At 43.5% G+C, this 16779-nt stretch overlaps 1 protein-coding gene across 10 annotated transcripts in view; it reads left to right on the top strand.

The window, feature by feature from the left end:
- Positions 1-11422: 11422 nt before the first annotated feature.
- The window catches only part of ENAH (ENAH actin regulator), a 156502-nt gene continuing 151145 nt past the window's right edge, over positions 11423-16779 (top strand). For 9 of the 10 annotated variants that reach the window (XM_074037445.1, XM_074037439.1, XM_074037425.1 and 6 more), the window contains exon 1: positions 11423-11823. In XM_074037445.1, the coding sequence (XP_073893546.1) occupies positions 11819-11823 (5 nt within the window). In that variant the 5' untranslated portion in view covers positions 11423-11818. Of the gene's footprint in view, positions 11824-12118; positions 12191-16779 lie in introns of those variants that run through there. The other variant, XM_074037417.1, reaches the window with a different exon arrangement.

Here is a 16779-nt window from a genome sequence, read left to right as displayed (position 1 = left end):
GAACCAGTGGTGAGTAGTTGTGGTACATCAAGGCTCATGGTCTCTGCAAAGTCTTAAGAATATGCCTGGATATGAGATCTTGGGCAAAAGTGAACATCTTTCTTTTTTTCTTTTCTTTTTGAGACAGAGTTTCGTTCCTGTTGCCCAGGCTGGAGTGCAATGGAGCGATCTTGGCTCACTGCAACCTCCACCTCCCAGGTTCAAACGATTCTCCTGCCTCAGCCTCCCAAGTAGCTGGGATTACAGGCATGCGCCACCACACCCAGCTAATTTTGTATTTTTGTAGAGACGGTGTTTCTTCATGTTGGTCAGGCTAGTCTCGAACTCCTGACCTCAGGTGATCTGCCTGCCTTAGCCTCCCAAAGTGCTGGGATTACAGGTGTGAGCCACTGTGCCCGGCTGAAAGTGAACATCTTTCAGCTGGAGCAAGAGCTTCAACCACAAATACTCCTCTCGGTGCAGGAGTCATTATTCTATTCAAGGACTTATGGGAAGTTGTTGAAGAAAAGAATGGATCTATCAGTTAGCTTTTATTTTATTTTATTTTATTTTTTTGAGACGGAGTCTCGCTCTGTTGCCCAGGCTGGAGTGCAGTGTCACGATCTCGGCTCACTGCAAGCTCTGCCTCCCGGGCCCACACCATTCTCCTGCCTCAGCCTCCCGAGTAGGTGGGACTATAGGCATGTGCCACTACACCCGGCTAATTTTAGTATTTTTAGTAGAGATGGGGTTTCACCATGTTGGCTACGCTGGTCTCGCACTCCTGACCTCAGGAGATCTGCCCGCCTTGGCCTCCCAAAAAGTTGGGATTACACAGGCGTGAGCCACCTCGTCTGTTCTTTGTAAATTGACTCCCACCACCAAAGAAAAATTATTCCCTTACCCATTCCTCCTACCTCATTCAAGAATGTTGTTCTTGTTTAGTTAAACCCACGCTCCCTAGCTGGAGGCCCTTTGAGTAGTTTTGGATTTGGTTGCCCAGTATATTATTTTATGATCCATCCCTTCCGGTAAGAGAGCTGTCTTTCTGACCAAGGGTGGGCCCATGATTTGGTTCTGGCCAATAAGAGAACCTCTTCACCCTGGTTGCAGCCAGTGGTTCAGGATGACCATGTGACTCCTGCTGGTCCAATCAGAGAGACCTTGTTACTTGGACAGATTATCTAGCTTTGGGATCACAGAACTGGTAGAAAGTGCGGTTGGGACTATATATAGGAGGAGAAAATAGGTCAAAACACAAAGAAAGGCAAAGATAGGCAGAACTAAAAGATGGAGAGGATGCCATTGTTTGAGCCCCTGATCTAGCTAGCCGAAGAGCATACTGAAAATATGCAGTAACATTAAGCTACTTTGAATTGGATTTCTATCACCGGCAACCAGAATCCTAACAAAAAGACCAGATAGAAGGTAAAAGCAGAAAAGCTCCTTTTCTTTAATGGGGGTGATGGTAATGGTGGGAGTAGTTAAGGGCATCAGGACCCCTCGTTATTATACTCCATTGACTGTTCTCTCTTGGAGCCCCATCATTGAGAGCCAGTTAAGGGCCTTATATTCTTTTTTTTTTTTTTTTTTTGGAGACAGAGTCTAGCTCTGTCACCCAGGCTGGAGTGTAGCGGCTGATCTCGGCTCACTGCAACCTCTGCCTCCCGGGTTCAAGCAATTCTCCTGCCTCAGCCTCCTGGGTAGCTGGGATTACAGGTACCTGCTACCACGAAGGGCCTTATATTCTATTGGTTGATGCCAAGTGAGTAGGACTTAACCAAGAGAGCAAACTGCCTCACTAACTTTATTTATTTATTTATTGAGACAGGATCTGGCTCTGTGGCTCAGGTTGGAGTACAGTGGCATGATATCAGCTCACTGAAACCTCTGCCTCCTGGGCTCAAGCCATCCTCCCACCTCAGCCTCCTAAGTAGCTGGATCTACAAGGCATGCACCAAGCCCGGCTAATTTTTGTATTTTTGGTAGAGGCAAAGTTTTTCCATGTTGCCCAGGCTGGTCTTGAACTCTTGGACTCAAGCAATTGCCCGCCTTGGCCTCCCAAAGTGCTGGGATTACAGGTGTGAGCCACCTCTACCTAGACTGCTTTAATTCTTTCTTCCCTACTCTATCTCCTCATCTAGTTTTGGAACAGAGTTACTCTGGAAAGCAACTTTTGAATCAAACCTGACATAAACTATTAACTTAGCTAGTTACATCAACTTTCAAAATTAAACAGACTGTCCAGTGCTTGGGATACCAGAAGACCATGAAGAATCACAGGCCAGCTTTCTTAGGAATTGGTTCTTAACTTAATTTGGGCATCATTCAGTAGGAAAAGAATGCCAAGCCAGACTTGATATTAAACAGAGGCCGGAAGATATAAATAACTCAAATAAAGCAAATCAAGAATCACCATCTCACTAGTAGGAGGAGAGAAAATAAAATGAAAAATTAGAAGGAAAAGACCAGACTGTGAACTTTTGAAGGGAAATATTATTTGCAAGTGAGACACACTGAAAAAAATCAAGTACAATGAGATGCTCAGTGAACATTACAAAAAACCACACAAAACAGGAGCTATTCAAAGACTAATTGTGAGATGTTGACAGATATAAAATGCCACCTGAGTTAGACAAGAAAACCTCAATGGGAAGCTAGGATAGCAGTTTCTATTCAGGACCTTTCCCTGAAATATAAGCACCCTCACTGGTGATAAATTTTAAATGAGCAAGTCCTAAAAACAAGTTTTTCACAAGAATATAAATGAAGAAATAGATGAGTTATTGTGAAAGATTTTGGTACATCTCATCCTAGAGTAAGACTTTTATGCCAAATTGCTTTGCAGACAACCAAAGCTAAATATAGCGTGAGGTTACTTTTGGGGTTCAGTATCCCTTAGTTACTCTCTGATTCTAATTAGAACGTTAATAAAGAGAATGTTAGACATTCTCAGAACACCTTTAAAAACACACTGGCTTACAGGTATATGCATATATCCAAACTCAGCAAATTCTATACATTAAATATGGGCAGTCATTTTTTTTAAAAAACTACAAAAACACAAGAGATAACACACACGCATTCACTGGCTTGGCTTTGTTTATCACTCTGTGTTCAACAAAAAATGTTAGCATTTCTATGAGTTTTTTGTATACTGAGTTGGTTTAAGTAACTCTACCTCTATAAGCTTTATAAAACCTCCACTAGTTGTATGCCTGAAGTATCCAAGTTGAAGGAGTGCTGAATGAATGAATGGCTATGGGCTACTTCTCAGTAGCATTACTGTTTTGGAAATGAAGTCCTAACGTTAATTTGGAGGCTCATTTAACTCATTTATTGAGCCCCTAAAGTGCACAAAGCCACAAGCCTAGGCACTGGGAATCAAATCTGTGTTTAAGGGAAGACCTTATTTATTGCTTGGGAGATAGAAGTGTCATGATTTGCCAGATGGGATATCTCTGTAGTTTCTAGCAGCAGAATGAGGAAGTTAAGGAATTGAGAGAATTTTGTTTGTTTTATTTTTACCTTCCATTTCCTAAGTGGGACTTGAGGCTTTTTTTTTTTTCTTTTTTTTTTTCTCTCTTTTTTTAATCAGAGGAAGTGAAGTGAAATAGAAGAGATCCTGTGGTGCAGAGGTTAGGAGTGTGGGCTATAAAACTGGCCTTTCTTTCTCATTTACTAGCTGTGTGGCTTTGGGCGAATCTCTTAACCTTTCTGTGCCTCACTTTCATGAGTTGTATAGCAGGCATGACTATAATGATATCCACTTCACAGGAATATTGTGATGATTAATGGAGTTAACATAAGTAAGTGCCTAGCAGGTGAGTAAATATCACTATTGGTCAACCAATCACTTAGCTACATTCATCTCTTACATTCCTGCCACTCAAATAACATTATTTTTCTCAAATAGAAAGCTTGTTCGTGTCAGATTCCATCTAAGGTAGGTATTCCCACAGAGAGGTACAGAGGGCCCTGAAATAAGAGGTTAAATTTAAATTCTTCCCTCAATGGCTTTAATTTTTGATTTGCAGTTCAATTCATTTACTACCAAATAGAGTATTCAATCACTGCCTACTTTGATCAAAGAACCCAACAGCTTCATATACAAAATGAGTACAATATCAACATTTTACTTCATTAAAAGTTGGTACTCATGATAAATGAGTTAAGGGTATTAGAATGTTTGGAGGCCAAATGAAAGTATTATAACTAATGACACATAATGACATTATTTTTTTGAATATTTCCTTCCTTTCAATTTTAGAAAGACTTGACTAGAGGTTGAATTTGGACATTAAACCCAAGAAAATGAACATTTGAAGATAATTTCTCAAAGTAGAATTTGGCTAGGTCACCATGCTTAGCAATAGTTTCAAAGAGAAAGAGAATTGAGATTTTTAATAAGCTTTGAAACTTACCTGAAAGGTGGGATAAAAGTGTGGTGTTAAGCAGTGTGAATTAATTTTTTTTTTTTTTTTGAGGCAGAGTCTCACTCTGTTGCCCAGGCTGGAGTGCAATGGCACAATCTCGGCTCACTGCAACCTCTGCCACCCACGTTTAAGTGATTCTTCTGCCTCAGCCTCCCGAGTAGCTGGGACTACAGGCGCACACCACTATGCTCAGCTAATTTTTGTATTTTTAGTAGAGACGGGGTTTCACCACGTTGGCCAGGATGGTCTCGATCTCCTGACCTCGTGATCTGCCCACCTCAGCCTTCCAAAGTCCTGGGATTACAGGTGTGAGCCACAGCGCCCAGCCTGTGAATTAATTTTAGACAGCTTGCTTAGGACACATCCTAGTGGTAATATCTTTCTTCTGTACTGTGATTAGTCAGAAAATAATCTTTAATAATTTTTTTTCTGATCTCCTTTGAGGAAATACTCTAAGGTCAGTTGTCACCTGATCGTATTGTCTGTGAAAATTAAGTGGTATTCTCTAGTTTTGTTACAATAAATCACTTCAATGCAAGAAAGAGGGTACTAATCTTTTTTTTTTCCTAGCTACCAGCTAGATTTTATAACATAGGAGCTGAGAGTTCAGAATTATATTATGATGATAGTTCATTTCTCCCTCTCTTTCTGTCTTTCTTTCTTGATGGACTTTTGCTCTTGTTGCCCAGGCTGGATTGCAATGGCGCGATCTTGGCTCACCGCAACCTCCACCTCCTGGGTTAAAGAGATTCTCCTGCCTCAGCCTCCTGAGTAGCTGGGATTACAGGCATGCGCCACCACTCCCAGCTAATATTTTTGTATTTTTAGTAGATATGGGGTTTCTCCATGTTGGTCAGGCTGGTCTCAAACTCCTGACGTCAGGTGGTCCGACTGCCTCGGCCTCCTAAAGTGCTGGGATTATAGGCGTGAGCTACCACGTCTGGCTGATGATAGTTCTTTTCTATTTTCTTTTTATTTTTTAGGAAGGGTCTTGCTCTGTCACCCAGGCTGGAGTGCAGTGGTGTGATTATGGCTCACTGCAGCCTTAACCTCCTGGCTTGAGCCATCCTCTACCCTCAGCCTCCTATGTAGTTGGGTCTACAGGTGCATGTCACCATGCCTAGCTAGAATTTTATTTTTTATAGAGATGGAGTCTCACTATATTACCCAGCCTGGTCTCGAACTTCTGGGCTCAAGTGATTCTCCTGCCTCACCCTTCCAAAGAGTCAAGATTACAAGCATGAGGCACTGCACCAGGCTCAATACTTATTTTCAATCCAATTTCTTTCTTTTTTTTTTTTTTTTTGATACAGAGTCTTGCTCTGTCGCCCGGGCTGGATGGAGTGCAGTGGCTGGATCTCAGCTCACTGCAAGCTCCGCCTCCTGGGTTTACGCCATTCTCCTGCCTCAGCCTCCCTAGTAGCTGGGACTACAGGCGGCTGCCACCTCACCTGGCTAGTTTTTTGTATTTTTTAGTAGAGACAGGGTTTCACCGTGTTAGCCAGGATGGTCTCGATCTCCTGACCTTGTGATCCGCCCATCTTGGCCTCCCAAAGTGCTGGGATTACAGGCTTGAGCCACCACGCCCGGCCATCAATCCAATTTCTAACGCACTATGATTTGACTGTTATCTAGATATGGGGCCCACTTGCCATATTCTTTAAATCGCAGCCATAGCTGAATTTTGTGGGGAAAAAACGCATTGCATTTTATAGAATATGGCCTCTATAGACTAATGTTACTCCAAAACCATTCAGACTATGGGAATCTTCTGCCAAATCTAAACACTGTAGAGCTAAGAAAAGAAAGAGACTCTGGGGAAGATGAAATGAAAGTAACTGAATAAATCCTAATTTGGAAGGGAGAAAAATGACAAATGGAAGAAAAATGCAAAAGGCAGAGAGGCAAATAGTTTCCTCTAATGTCTGTGTCTCCTGATAATATTTTAGAGCCAAGATTATATATGGGCAGCTAAAGCTGAAAGATGAGAAATAAAAATATCTTGAATCCTACCAGAATATCATGTTCTACCTTATTTTTTTTTCCATTCTTGGGGACACAAACAAAAATTACACTGTGAACTAACTGCCACAAAAGAAAACACAATACTGTTAGGTGTAAGCAGAAAGTGTACAATCAAATTCACTCCAAACTACCTTCTCTTCCTCACCCATCCGTAAAGTAACTCTTAATTTTTCGAGGGAGAGCCTTTTTTTTTGGATGATGGGGGAGACTGTGCCTACAATCCTTAGCATTGATTTCCTGACTGCTGAGTAGCATTAGTCATGCATCCTCCTCATGCCCATACATGGAGGACAAGCCTACACTGATGCTATCAGATGAATTTAAACAAGGCATGTTCCAAGTGAACCCTCAGAGCCAGACTGACAACACTCCTGCAGCAAACTCATCTTCAACAGAAGCAAGTTTTATTTCCTTTTCTGAGTACACACTGCTAACAAATATATAGGCCAATGTGATGGCTCTGTACTGTACACCTAGGGCTTGGAGCAGGCCTCCTACTGTGACATTAGGCAGGGGTGGCTGGGCGTGGTGGCCCATGCCTGTAATTCCAGCACTTTGGGAGTGCTGGAATTCTCCCAATTCCAGCACTTTGGGGAGGCTGTAGTGGGTAGATCACCTGAGGTAAGGAGTTAGAGACCTGCCTGGCCAACATGGTAAAACCTGTCTCTACTAAAAATATGAAAATTAGCTGGGTGTGGTGGCAGGCGCCTGTAATCCCAGCTACTGGGGAGGCTGAGGCAGGAGAATCGCTCGAACCTGGGAGGCAGAGGCTACAGTGAGCAGAGCTCTCACTACTGCCCTCCAGCCTGGGCAACAGAGCAAAAGTCCGTCTAAAAAAAAAAAAAGCATGGGTGAAAGTTTATCTGAGGGAAAGTTGAGTTCTATATACTTGATGTTAAGAACAGAGTATATTTCTTTTGATGAATAGTTTTCTCTTTAATTAGAGAAGTCATTCACTCATTTATTCATTCACCTTTTAAATACCTAGGTGCCTACATGATGGGCCAGCCACTGGGCCTTGGGCTGGCAACCCTTATGAGAGAAGAGTTCAAATGATTTCCACAATTCAGCCAAGCCAACACGACCTCAGCTAATTTTTTGGTTTTTGATTTTAATTGTTTAGAGACAGTCTGTCTCTCAGGCTGGAGTGCAGTGGCCAGATCATAGCTCACTGCAGCCTCGAAGCCTCAAATCTCTGGCTCAAACAATCTTCTTGCCTCAGCCTCCTGAGTAGCTGGGACCATAGGAGTGTGCTATGATACCTGGCTCTTTGGCTCTTTTTTTTTTCTGAGATGGAGTCTTGCTCTGTCGCCCAGGCTGGAGTACAGTGGCACAATCTTGGCTCACTGCCACCTCTGCCTCCCGGGTTCAAGTGATTCTCCTGCCTCAGCCTCCCCAGTAGCTGGGATTACAGGCTCCCACCACCATACTTGGCTAATTTTTTGTATTTTTAATAGAGACTGGGTTTCACCATGTTGGCTAGGCTGGTCTCCAACTCCTGACCTAGTGATCCACCCGCCTCGGCCTCCCAAAGTGCTAGGATTACAGGTATGAGCCACCGTGCCCAGCTACCTGGCTTATCTGTAAAAAATTTTGTAGAAACGGTGTCTTGCCATGTTGACCAGGCTGGTGTCGAACTCCTGTGATCTGCCTGCCTCAGCCTCCCAAAGTTCTGGGTTTACCAGCATGAGCCATCATGCCAGGCCCAGACCTAATTTTTAACCAGAGTTTATGAGAAGAGAATTAGCTTTAATTTTTATTGCCTTAATGCACTCTCATCCCATAGGAAGGTAGTTTGATACAGTAGAAGGAACAATGGACCAAGAATTGGAAATTCTGAATTTAAGTTGTGGGCAAGTTACTTAACCTCTCTGGGTCTCACATTTCTTTTCTGAAAAATGAGTGGGCTGGACTGAAGATTCCTTCCATCTCTAACATTCTTTTATTCTATATGGTAACACATTCCACAGCATTTCCTTTGTGACCAGAATTAGTCTGTGACTTCCTACCTCAAGTATCCCTTTTGCCCTCTTTGAATGTTAAACCAAATATGAACAAGAAGCAATAACATTTTGTCACAGCCAACAAATTGCCCTTCCACAGAATGACCTTTGGAGGTCAGGCCACCCATTGCAATATCTAAATCCAAAAGGCAATGCTATGACCAATTTGTGAACTGGCAGGCTGCCATCCAAAAGGATGGAAATGGTTGTAGGCAGCCAAAATTCTTGGCTGGTACATTTTTAATAAACATAGAAAATAAGAACAGCATTTTCCACTTGGATTGCTTAATTTGGTGCCCATACCATTGGAACATTTGCTGTTAGAATAAAGATGATGTGATATATCACTTATTTAGCGCAGGATGGATTAACTTTCACAAATGAGAAGTAGGTTATGGAGTCATCTGTAAGGAATTTTTATCCTTGTTTCTTGTGTCTGGCAGGAGATAGCTTGAGTCATTACAGCACTCTCTCCACCCCTTTTGGCCCTTTGTAAGTTTTCCCTGAAACATAAGCTCTGTCGGATTTACTGTATTGCTATGAATGGACTAAGGCAAATTGGTGTGACTTCTTTTTGGTCAATTATGTTTTATTAATACTTTTCCAAGATGGTTCAATATATCTTAATTTTTCCAAGAAAAAAGTCTCTACAGCACATGTTCAAATACTTGAGGTATGTGTTTCAAACTACAGGGAGAAACTTTTGTAAGACAATGACCCTCATAGTTGGTAGCTATGATTTTTAATCATGCCTGTTGCACTGATTGATTCAGTTACTTGAGCTCTGTTTCCCTGTCTCTACCTGCAATATGGCAACTAGGACATTTGACTGGCAAGTTTGTTTTCTCTCCAGTGCTTGGAGATCCTTGAATAAAATGTCCTCTGTAATGGTAAGCTGTAATTAGATACGTGGGTGGAAATTAGCGTTCTTCAAGTACACCATGTTTAAGGCAGAGGCATCATGCTTTCTGCTACCTGAGGCCACCTTGATCCTGTGCCATAGCTCTAGGTCACTGCTTCTATAGGGCTGTTGGTCTAAGGCTGCCAGTTAAAAAAAGAAAATAACTCGGTATTTAGCTCTGAAACCAGGAAGCTTTTTTTATTTTTTATTTTTGAGATGGAGTCTTGCTCTGTCACCTAGGCTGCAGTGCACTGGTATGATCTGAGCTCACTACAACCTCCTTTTCCCGGGTTCAAGTGATTCTCTTGACTCAGCCTCCCCAGTAGCTGGGATTACAGGCGTGCACCACCACACTCGGCTATTTCTTTTTTTTTTTTGTATTTTTAGTAGAGACAGGGTCTTGCCATGTTGGCCAGGGTGGTCTGGAACTCCTGACCTCAGATGATTCACCCGCCTCAGCCTCCCAAAGTGCTGGGATTACAGGTGTGACCCACCGCACCCGACTGAAACCAGGAAGCTTTTTTATGGTTAAAAATGGGCTACACAGTTCTATTACAGGCAAGTCAGGCATTGACCGTGGATCACTATAACTTGTCTTTTCATTTGGAAGTGTACATTATCCCAACCTTTATAACTATCTTTTGAATGGTACCTGCATCTTAAAACAAAACACCGAAACTTTTGAACGGATTCTTGGAGTCATGGCAGGTCCTCCATTTTGGATGAGATCCTTCAGCAACAGGATCCCTGTAGCAACAATCCTTTCTCATCCTCATCTTTTATACAGAAAGTACATCCCTGTCTTCGGGACTAAAAGGGGGCTGTAATTCGTACAGTTAAAATTTTTATTATTGGATTTGTTTTTAGATTAAAAAAAAAAAAACCAAAAACAAAACCTCAACAACAACTATCAATTCTGGCTTCCTGGATGCCCTCCTCCCCGACTTGACTTGAAATTGCCTTGCCAGTATTTTATATCTACTTTTTAAGGGAGGTGACTTCAAGACCATTGGGAATGACGGAAGATTTAAAATTATCATTAGTTCCTCTTTCTCCCCGCCCCTGCCCGGGATTCCCTCTGCTAATGACGCTGGAAAGCGGTTCCACTGGCTGCGTTTCTCTTCTTCCACTCTTACGGCAACACACGGTTCCGCGCGCGTCTCCGGCGACTGCGTTTCCCCCAGAGTCGGCTGCGTTCGTTTGGGGATGAAGTCATCCCTATACCTAGTGTGCACATCAGCTTGTTCCATCGGCGCAGCACGCTGGGATTCCTCGGGAAGGAGCGAAGGGAACAATGATGACCATATTTTCCATTTATATGCCCCTCCTCAACTCCGCAGGAATCGCTGGGCGCAGCCGCGGCGGGGTCGGGCGGTTGGGCTGACCGGGATGCCCCCCGATTCCCTCGTCCCAGTCCTGAGACCGCAACAGGGCGGGCTGAGCACTCGCCCCGCGCGAGGCACTCGGCCGCGAGCCGACCCGGAGTATCCTGGCCCGGCCCTGTACCCAGTCAGTCACGCGTCCCAGCTCCCCACGCCGGTGCCTGCGGGTCCGGCGCCCAGGAGGTCTCGGCGCCTAGGTCTCCGCACCGCGGCCGTGGGGGAGGCCCCGGAGTTCCCCAAGCCTCTGGGGAGCGGGAGGCGACGGGGAGGGGGCCGACAGTCAAGGACAACCCCGGGCAAGGAACCCCCCGGCGAGGAACCCCGGCCGACAGCGGACGGGACGTTTTGGGTGGGGGTGGGGGGGGCCGGCCCGAATCCCAGGGGGTTGCAGGGGGCGGGGTAGGGAGGCAACAAAGAGCCTCTCTTCGTCGTCGCCGCCGCCGCCGCGCTCGCTCCCGCCCAGTCAGCTCTCCGCAGTCCGGCGGGGGCCCGGCCGCCGGCGCGGGGGAGCGCGCCCGGCCCCCCGCCTCCCCTTTCCTCCCCTCTCCTCCCCTCCCCCCGCACCGCCCCCTCGCCCCCGGGGGAAGGTGGCGAGGAGGGCGGCGCCTGCGTGTTCCTCCGCCGCGCGCCCCGCCTCCTCCCGGGCTCCTCGCGGCGATCCCGACTCTCCTCCCGCGGCTGCAGCAGCTGCCGGTTGCACACGGCCTCGGCGGCGGCGCGGCGGGCGCGGGCCTGTGGAGCGGCGGCCGGGCGCGCGGCCCCGGCGGGCACCCCTCCGAGGGCGGCCGAGGAAGCTCCGGGAGGAGGAGCAGGACCACGAGGAGGTGGGAGGCGGCGGCCGCCTGGGGACCCGCTCCGCGCCTCGTCCTCTCCGCCCCCTCCCCAGCCTTTCTCTCACCCTCTTCTCCCACACTCCGGGCCGGCGCCTCGGCTTTGTGCGAGGAGATGGTGTAGCCCCCTGGCCGCCGAAGGAGGAGCCGAACACTTGTCTCCAGTCTCCGAGCTGCTCCCCACCCCTGGAGGAGAGACCCCCTCGGCTCGGCGCCTTCCGCGTCTCCCAGCTGGTGGGGAAGCCTCTACGCCGCCGGCACCATGAGGTGAGGGGCGCGCGGGGCGGGGGCCGGGCGGGCCATTGTGCCGCGGGAGCCGCGACCCTCGTTCTCCTTGGACCCCGCCTTCCCTCTCCCGGCCCGGCGCGTCTCCCAGGTCTCCGGTCTGTTTCTCCCCCCTCCCCCTTTTGTCCCTTCCAATTTCTCTTTCTTTCTTGGAAACCTCCCCAACCCCTGTGGTTTGGGGGTCTCCCTTCATCGTTCTCTCATTTTTCCTCAAATGCTCTTCTTTCACCCAGGATTTCCCTTCCTAAATTTAATTTGCGCCTGGCTCCCTCCCCCCAGCCTTTGCAAGCGAAACCCGGGAGATGGGGAGGGGTTCGAGAATCGAAGCGTGCATGTTGCTGGGAAACAGGTATTTTTTCGTATATATGTAAAAATTTCATGCACTTTTGCCTCCGAACTCTCGTGTTTAATTAAAAAAGGAGGAAAAGTTTGAAAGGTCTGAAATCTCTGCGGGTAATAAAGTGCCTCTGGTAGGGGTGGGTAAAGGAGCTGTAAAAGGTGAAATTTCACGATGGTGGGGGAAGGGAAAGAATTGATTAGGTTCACGTGGTGGGGGCAGTAAAAGACTGGGATAAGTTGGTAGGGGTGTGTAAGCGGGGGCGGGGAACGGATTTGTTTGGAAAAGCCTTTTCTCCCCTTCCTCTGTAGCAGCCTGTGTTGCATTGCAGCAGCTGCTTTTGCCCTTTGCTCTGTAATCAGTAAAACAGGAGCTAAATTATTTTTGCGGCCCCGAAGAAGAGAATTGAATGTACTGTCGTAAGATATTTTTTTAATTGATACGTTGAAACATATGGTGTGATATTTTTCTTTATTGTTTCTCAAATTGTGTAGGAGAATAAACCATGATGTGGTGTGTCATTCATTGGAGATTTTTTTCTTCCAGCCTTTCCTAAGCCTGTTTTGTGTCCATAACCTTCTCTTTTCGGATTGGTGCAAGACTTCGTGAGAAATGGGACTTGGTAGACTGAAGGCTGATCCATTCTGCGTTATCATCCTTAAAGGCCTTCCTTTTGGGTTAAACAATTGTGGATAAAGTAAATTACTCTATTTCTCTCTCCTGGAAGAGATAGTCTTACAGTTCATTTGGATTTGAATCTCCTTTGTGTTAAAGATTAATGGTCAACCGTTGCCAAGACCTTTATAATGTAATACAATGAGATTTGAATGATATAATCTACAAATTCCTTCGCTTTGGCAAGAAAATGTCATGTCATTGGAATTCTTTCTCAATTTCGGTGGTTTCCATTTTAAACTTTGCTTTTCATTTTTTTTCTATCAAGGTTGAGCGTGTTTCCATTTGGCTTTTGTATGTATATATTTTGTGATATATCTGTGTTGAATTTTCACTTTCGCTTACTGTGAATTTGAATTTTTTTCTTTCATTCCAAGTTACCTGTATTTATGATGGCCTTAAAGAGTGAGTTTAATGTTGTGTCTCTAGGTGACTGACCCCTTTTCCCTTGATGATTTCGCACAAGTTATTTTCAAATATAAGCGATCAGTTTAAATAGTAGTTATAGCATACAAACCAAAAAACAGTCTTTGTAAAATATGGCTTGAAAACTTTCAGTCATATGTTTGAGCATGACTTTTTTTACTGATGTCCTTGAAAACTCAGGAACTATAATATACATATTGTTGTATCTTGTAATATTATATGTTGTTGGTTTCTGTTTTAGAGATCTAATGCCGTAGGGATCTTACAGACCAGAAGTTATCAGTTGTTTCAAACTTTGGGTAAACTTAGCTTAACATTGAGAAATATAAAACAGTGAAAGTTTTTTTTTTTTTTTAAAAGATATAGTCTTGCTCTGTCGCCCATGGAGTGCAGTGGTGCGATCTTGGCTCACTGCAACCTCCGCCTCCGGGTTCAAGCGATTCTCCTGCCTCAGCCTCCCAAGTAGCTGGGATTACAGGCGCGTGTCACCATGCCCGGCTGATTTTTTGTATTTTTAGTAGAGACAGGGTTTCACCTTGTTAGCCAGGATGGTCTCCATCTCTGGACCTTGTGATCCACCCGCTTCGGCCTCCCAAAGTGCTGGGATTACAGGCGTGAGCCACCGTGCCTGGCCAAAAGTGGGTTATTTTTAAATACAAACAGGTATAGTTGTGTAATTCAAAGATTGTGAACTAAAAAAAGTTGCCGTTTTGGGTGTTCAGTAAAGTTTAATCACTGTCATGTATAGATGTCAGTCTGTCACAGGTAAATTATGTCTTCACTTGAAAATTCCTTTTCTAATAAAAAGTAACTTCTGTTTTTTAAGCTCTTTTCTTGCTCTGTTCCTTGTGAAGTGTAGAGAGAGAGGAACCACACTGATGTTTTCCAGTAACGTAAATATAGAACTTGGTACACAGGTCTGAAAAGTTTATTTAAGCAGTCTACCGTAATTCTTTATACACTAATTTTGAATAAGAGCAGGAAAGAGGGTCAGCTTTTCACTTTGGAAGGAACTGGATTATTTGGTAGGTGGTTAGGTAGTACTTAGAATGCTTAGATACCTGTAAAAGTGAGATTGGTATGAGATAGAACGTTTTTGTGCTGCTTGCAAAAAAGTCTTTGAAATATTCTTTGGAATATTTTGGTGCTTAAAAAAGTGCTTTTCAGGTTGTATTAATATATGCTTAGTCTTCATGTTTTCAAGGCCTGTGGGACATAAATGTTAGTCTTTTAAGTTGAGTCCTTTTTGGTTATATTAAGTATTTCTGATGTTTCAAAGGCCACCTAGAAATAGGAATGCGTGAACAGGAATTTCCAATTAAGTCGGTCAGAATCTTGAACAGAGGATATGATAAATACATTATGGTATAAATATTAGTGATATCTCTCAGATGACTTTAATTTTAGGAATAGCATGTTCACTGTGTATAATGTAATCTTACACAGAAGAGAACTGAATAATAGTTTATGTTCCTGAAACAGTCATAGGCATTTTACATTAGTAAAATGCAGTATGTAGATTTACTTGTTAATAATTTGTTTAAAGATGAATATTTAAAAAATGAAAAAGCATATTACTTGTACAGGACAGTGCATAGGTTGAGACCAAAAAGCTGGTACTTTTAGTGTCCTATCTGACTGTTTAGTTCTATTCTTACTTTTCATTTATGCAATGTTTTAAAAGTGTAAGATGCTTTGTGATTGAAGTGTGTGTATGTATGTGAATGCGTGTGCATGCATGTACATTGTGTGCCTTTTAAGTGCATTTTTAAAATTAGTTGGTTCGTTACTTAAGATATATATATATTTTTTTTACTGAAAGAGGAGCTTGTCTCATCTAAAATAGTTGCATGTAGCCTAGTGGCTAAGGAGAGCTCAGAAGATTTTGTATTTACATTCTTGGATCCGTATTAAATAGTCCAGGCTTCCACTAGCTACTCTGACTTTCTCATATAAAAAGGTGTAATAGGGTTATGAGGATTTGTCCAAGCCATTTACTAACTGGGTGACCTTGAACTAATTACATTATTCCACTGATGCATTTTTAAAAAATATGTAAAAATAGAGATAATTCTTAACTGAGTAGTGAGGATCAAATGATAATAGAAGATGCTTTATATACTGGTAAACCTTAAATTTATGTTACTCCTCCAGTTTCCAGGCCTATTTCTATGTTAGACTAGTTGGGTAAAACTTCTGGGCAGTGGGCTCCACCTTGCGACCTTATTTAGCTCAAAGATGTCAAAAAGGCCACATTTTGCTTAATTATAGGTGAGGAAACTGTTTCCTTCTTGTGTGTTTCCTTCCTTAGGGTTTTTGAAGTATCTTCATTTGTGGTAACGATAAATTTTATATACATTTTAGAGTGTGGTACAATCAAGGGTCAGAAGATCCAGGTTTTATATGCTGACCTGTTAATTGAGCAAACTGGTTTAAAAAAAAAAAAAGAAGATAATCTTATATTTCACAGGATTGTTTTGTGAAGTGTCAAGTGAGATATCCATGAAAGGATACAAATAGTAGTCTCTTTGTTCCCATGGGTCTTCATTTATACTCGTAGCTGTTGGATGTGTGACTTTCCCACAGAGGTTTATTTTAGGAGCAAGAGCCAAATCTTCATTTTTTGAATGTCAGTATTGTATTGTAGGAATTTACTAATTGAATAAATCTTGAATAAGGGTGTGGATTAATGGAGAAAATTCACTGAAGTTTATTCAGTATTCAAGGTGTTGGATACCTTGTTGGCCCAGTTGGATTAAGCAAAATAACTATGGAGGCACCATTTGGCTTGTATAGAAGAAATTACATACTGAATAGGTTTTGGTGATTTATCTTACAGAAGGCTTAAAACGGGTGATTGTATAACTTGTAAAACATCTAGTCTTTATCATGAGTGTAAGAAAGATTTGAAAAAATGTGATTTCAATTTTTACCTGGTTGTCAGGGAGTAAAAGGGTACTTAAACCCTACTTGTGCCAACTTAAAGTTGTCTTTTCCTCTCTTTTCTCACCCTTGTTTGAAATTGATGAATGGAATTGAATGGAAGTAAAAGTTAGAGAATATGAGCTGAGGCTGTACTTCAGTGGATACTTCTTCAGATGAGGGTTTATGAAATTATCCCGACTAGAAACAAGAAGGGGATTCCTTGTCAGACTTGGAGTATAGTCCTTGACTTGCTCCTAACATGCTCTCCCAACCCCCTTGTCCCCCACTATTCCTGTGTGTTCCAGTGCACTTTCCATGTTTTTTCCTATTGCATTTATTCTGTTGTTTTATAATTATGTGGTTTGTTTTGTCCCTCTTCCTTTTAAGTTCCTTGAAGACAGGGACTGCATTTTTATATTTATGGTACTAGCAAAATACTTGGCAAATAGTGGGTGGCCTGTGTAAGTGTTTGACTTTGACTTCGTTGTCCTTGTATAGAATCTATTCACTAACAATCCCGTTTTTGGAATACCTGTAGTGTTCTAGAAGCTATACTGGATATTGTAGGGTGTAGT

The sequence above is a fragment of the Macaca fascicularis genome, chromosome 1 (assembly GCF_037993035.2).
Source record: "Macaca fascicularis isolate 582-1 chromosome 1, T2T-MFA8v1.1".
Lineage (NCBI taxonomy): Eukaryota > Metazoa > Chordata > Mammalia > Primates > Cercopithecidae > Macaca > Macaca fascicularis.
The sequence above is the reverse complement of the archived record's forward strand: the minus strand, read 5'-3'. Positions and strand labels throughout refer to the sequence as shown.